Source organism: Chrysochloris asiatica, unplaced genomic scaffold (genome assembly GCF_000296735.1).
Source record: "Chrysochloris asiatica unplaced genomic scaffold, ChrAsi1.0 scaffold00177, whole genome shotgun sequence".
NCBI lineage: Eukaryota > Metazoa > Chordata > Mammalia > Afrosoricida > Chrysochloridae > Chrysochloris > Chrysochloris asiatica.
This window is the reverse complement of record NW_006408695.1, coordinates 843,851-848,945: the sequence shown is the minus strand read 5'-3', so window position 1 is coordinate 848,945 and position 5,095 is coordinate 843,851. Positions and strand designations below refer to the sequence as shown.

General features: G+C 37.4%; 1 protein-coding gene across 1 annotated transcript in view; it reads left to right on the top strand.

The window, feature by feature from the left end:
* The window catches only part of OSTN (osteocrin), a 73,954-nt gene extending 72,181 nt beyond the window's left edge, over window positions 1-1,773 (top strand). Inside the window, exon 3 of the mRNA XM_006871869.1 lies at window positions 1,689-1,773. Coding sequence (XP_006871931.1) covers window positions 1,689-1,773 — 85 coding nt within the window. The remainder of the gene's footprint in view (window positions 1-1,688) is intronic.
* The last annotated feature ends 3,322 nt before the right edge of the window (window positions 1,774-5,095 follow it).

The following is a 5,095-nucleotide window of genomic DNA, read 5'->3' as shown; positions in this document are numbered from 1 at the left end:
ATTTGTTTCTTCTCTGTGCTGTTAGATACCTTCTTACTGTTTTGCTCATAAAGAGTGGATACCCATAACCATCTAAGAGTGGCTGCTACAGGCTTTTGAGCTCCCAGATACTACTCACTCCATTTGGACGCACACCATGATTTTTGTGAACTGTGTTATTTCGATTGACTGAGTTGTCCCAAGAGATTATGATCCTAACACCTCAAACTCAGAAAACCTATAATGGAGGTTTCTTGATATTTGAGGAGTATCACTGTTTGTGTCTTTAATCAATATGCATGCCTACACTCACATGCTTGCATTTACACGTACATATAGAGATTTCTGGAGTCTTTGTGTGGCTCTATAGGGTAAGCATTGGACTGCTCAAGGTTGCCAGTTCAAACCCACCAAGCACTCCTCAGAAACTCTACACAGAGAAGCTATGAGTCACAACAGACACGAAGGCACTTAAGAACTACAATAGCTAGTTCATAGACTGTACATCTTTATTGGGAGCAGACAACCCTATCTGTCTCCTGTGGAGGAGCTGATAGGTTTGAACCATCAGTTTGCAGTTAGCAGCCCAATGTCTAACCCATAGCACCATGAGGATGCCTGAATTCACTAGTACAGTGGCTCTCAAACTTTATGGTATCAGTATCACCCAGGAACTTGTTAAAAATGCGAATTTTCAGATCCAGGAATGAGAATGGTGCTGTAAGAGAAGCATTGGACTGCTAACTGTAAGGTCAGTGGTCCAATGCCACTAGTGGCTTCTCAGAAACCCTATACAAGGTTGCTATGAGTTCACACTTAACAACAACAACATAGAATTTTCTATTTGGAAGGTTCAGCAATAAAAAGCCCCCACTTTCCAATGCTAGCTAAGCTTTTCAGAGTTTTTAATAAATTATTCACTTGGCAGTGATAATATTAGTAAGATGTGGTTGTTATGGTAAAAATCTGCCATGAATGAAAATGAGAGATATTTTCTCTACTATTTGAATTAAAATAGCCACAGTAATCATCTCAAAAATGTCATCAACCAGGACAATGGTACAGGACTAGGCGATCTTTTATTATATTTTGTTTTGTACATAAGGTCATCATGAGTCAAAATCAACTCCAAGGCAACAAACAACAGCATTTGTACTAAATCATCATCATTCTCAAAGTATATAACTAACTTTTTGAAGGCAGACTATTTCTTACTCGTCTATTTCAGGATAGCCACAAAAAGAACCATCTTTATAAGTGCTGTTGTTGTTATTGTTAAGTGCCATTGAATCTATTCTGACTCATAACAACCCTGTATGGGGTTCTGAGGAGCAGATGGTGGGTTTGAACTGCTGATCCTACAGCACCACCCCAGGAGTTGGACCGGCAGGGGAAAAAGCATTACCTCTAAGACTGGAAAGCCCTGAGTTTTCACCTAGGCTTTATAGAACATGAGAGATTTGATTTGGATATGTAGTTTAACACCTCTAGACCTCAATAGAGGTAGTAATGCCAACTTTGATAGATGTTGAAAAGATAAGAGATTGTGCCTGGCACTTAGTGGGTGGTCAGTGAAAAGTAACTGTGGTAACTACAATTTTTATCCTGACTCCTGAAGAAGATTCCTGAATCAGCATAAAATAAAGAACAAGAATAATAATTGATAACTTGGGCCTTAAATTAAAAGTATTCATCTTGGTTTGTTTCAGAAAAGTAGTAGAGCATCCCAAAAGACGATTTGGTGTCCCTATGGATCGGATTGGTGGAAACCGGCTTTCAAATTCCAGAGGCTAATGGATTCCCGTTGTGAGTACAAGTAAAATGTTTTGGCTAACACTTCACAATTTCATCCTAAGTTATGTTTCCCTTTTTGTTTCTTAACTTATAAATTCTTTCTCAGACATTTCAGTACTTAAATAGCACACTGTTGTTGTTGTTGTTGTTGTTGTTGTTGTAGGGTGCTGTTGAGTCAGTTGTGACTCACAGCAGTGACATTGTATATTCCAGAACAAAACACAATTCCGGCCTGTGAATTCTCATAATCGTCCCTATGTCTGAGCTCATTCTGATAACCATGGGTGTTTCTCTTTTTCACTGACCCTTTACTTTACTAAACATAATGTCCTTCTGCAAGGACTGTTATTGAAACAGCTAAGACAGCCTAGAACAGCTTTGATAATTTCAGACTAGAAAAGAAGGAATTCTGCATTTTGCTTCTCTCAAGATAATCTTCAGAACATCAAGGTAGAGGCCCCTGAAGGGTTGCAATACCATTGACAGTCTCTAAGTGGAGATTATGTCAGCGTTTCCTCCTGATGAGATGCTCTAAAGATGCATTGAAGAGTCAATCGTTTAATTCAAGTCTCTCATTCTCAAAATGACATAGTTAAAAGCAAAGCTTTGAGTCAATTCATTCCAGTTCATCCTCTACTAAGAATTTGCATTTCCACTTCAGATATACTGACTCAGAATCTACAGTTGAACATTATCCCCAGGTGATTCTTATGTTTATACCTGTACATTATTAAAATGTACATCTAGATTCTGATTCAGTATAACTGGGGTAGAAATGCAAATTTTCATGTGGCGGGGTTAAATCAGAATGAACCAGTTCAAATATCTAAAAAATTTGTTCTACATGGAGTTGTAGATAGTTGAAGTTCAAATTCATCTCATTAAGGTGTCCTCACACACACACATGCACACACACAAAATCACATCAAAACAGTAGCTTCCAAGGGGTCTGCTAAGCCAGTTAAGTTCAAGGTAGAGAAGCCAGGAAATATTTGGGGGGGGGGGGGGGGGGGTGGCGTCTCAAGGGATAATGTTGGTAGATTTTCTCAAAAGATTATCATGGGAGCTTATTAGGAAAAAGGTTAAAGAAAAATGAAAATTGCATTGGTTAGAAAAAGGCCAGGAATGCTTCCTGGAGACGTTGGGGGGAGGGGCATGATAATACGTCTCAAGTGTAACAAATGTGAGGGTGATACAGGACCAGACAGTGTTTCATTCTGCTGTACCTTAGGTCATTACACATTAGAGCCAACTCAATGGCACCTAACAACAACAATATGCCTGCTTATCCCTGGAGACTACCAAGGCTGTCCTATGAGAATTTCATTGGGAAACTTGACTCCACCCACCCTCCATCCCTGATCTTGACCCTTCAAACTTCTTTTCGTTTCCGAAACTCAAAGAACACTAAAAAATAACATGACTTCAGTCCCTCAAGAATGTCAAAACTGCCATTTTACATGGTGTAAATCAAAGCATGCAAAATTCTTCAATGGAAGGGTTAAAGAGACCTTCAGAAGTGTCTAGATCTAGACAGAATATATGTTGAGAAAAAATCATATTTTGATATTTTTGTTTAATAATGATTTCTATGATTTTTATGACAATACTGTTAGACTTACCATCATATTGGTGTAATCCTTATGTGGCACTGTAGGATAAGCACTGCTGACCACAAGGTTGATGATTTAAACCCATCAGTTGCTTCTTAGAAATTCTATATAGGGTCGTTACAAGTCAAAATCAACTCAACGGCACATAACAACAGCAACCACATATGTAAGTGTGTACAATCATCTCTTCAGGGTTATTGAAAATTGATACATTATATTTGAGTAGTTATTAAAAACCAAGTAACTCGGAATATGGGTCAGCATCCCCTTGTGTCTTAATGTCTTTGGAGCATTATCACACTCAGATTCAAATAATTAAATTTCATGTGGGTCCCACATGTATCACCTTTGCCTCCCTTGATTATTGCATACTTTAACACCTCAGAGATCTACCACCATGAGTAATGATAAACAAATCAACCAGGAAACCCACTTTTCATATGATGTTCATAGGAATTGTTATACCTTATAAACTCCTGATGTTGTGATTAAGTCCCATCAAGTCATTTCTGACCCATAGCATGAAGTTTTGAACTCAGAGTGACCCTGTGTACAGTTTCCAACGTTTTCAAATCTTTGCAGGAGCAGGATGTCTCATCTTTCTTCCACGAAGCAGCTGGTAGGCTCAAATTGCCAACCTCATGGTTCACAGTCCAGTGCTTATCTGATGGAGCTACTGTGTTACCCTGATAGTTACTAAATATGACATAGAAGATGAATTACTGTTTTTTGTATCACTGATAGTTAAGAGTCATAGTCTTATATTGTGTGCTCCACTTAAGAAATTTTGTTGAGCATCATTATAATAATTCTCCTTACAACTGAAATTTCAAGAGAGTAATATCACACACACAAAAAAAAATTGGTTTAGAGAAAAATTAACCTGTATTGTCTCTTCTGCCTTTTTCATTCACCTGCATCTATGACTAACCATTATGTTTCTATTTCTTTCTTTCACTCACCATCATCATAATTTCTCACATATTTTTACTTCCTCATGAGCAGTTTCATTGTTATAGTTAATGAAAAATAAAACCCAAAGCATTGATAATATATTTCTAATTTTCATTTAGTTTTTCAAAATTATTTCTGATGTTTGTTTTTTCAATAATACACTGGATATGCAGCATATTCAAATATTTGAATAATTAAATAATGGTCACACCGTCATGTATACCGCACATCTATCAATTTGTTGTAATATTGTGGCTTACATATTGCTGCGATGCTTGAATCTTTGCCACCAGGTTTTCAAATATCAGCAGGTGTATAGATTGGTGTATGGTGTATAGGTTGCATCATCAGAGCTTCTGGACTAAGAAAGACTAGGGAGGAGGCCATAGAAATATACTTCTGGGGGGTGAGGGGGGAAGGCCAGTGATCATCTTAGAAATTGATAACCTTATAATTAACAGTGGAAATTTTTCTGATATAATGCTAGAATATGAGCCACTCAGGTTGCAAAGCACTCAAATTACAACTGAAGAATAGCTGCTTCCTCAAAGTAGAGTCAACCTGCATGAAGTGGTTGCAGTAAAACTTTCCAGACCTTCATTCACTGATGTGCATAATTCAAAATGTGAATAAATGACTTTAAACATTCACTAATAATTAGAAGATGGAATATACAAAGTATGAATCTAAGAAACTTGGAAGCCATCAAAAATGAAATGGGATACATAAAGATCAATATCCTAGGCATTAATGAG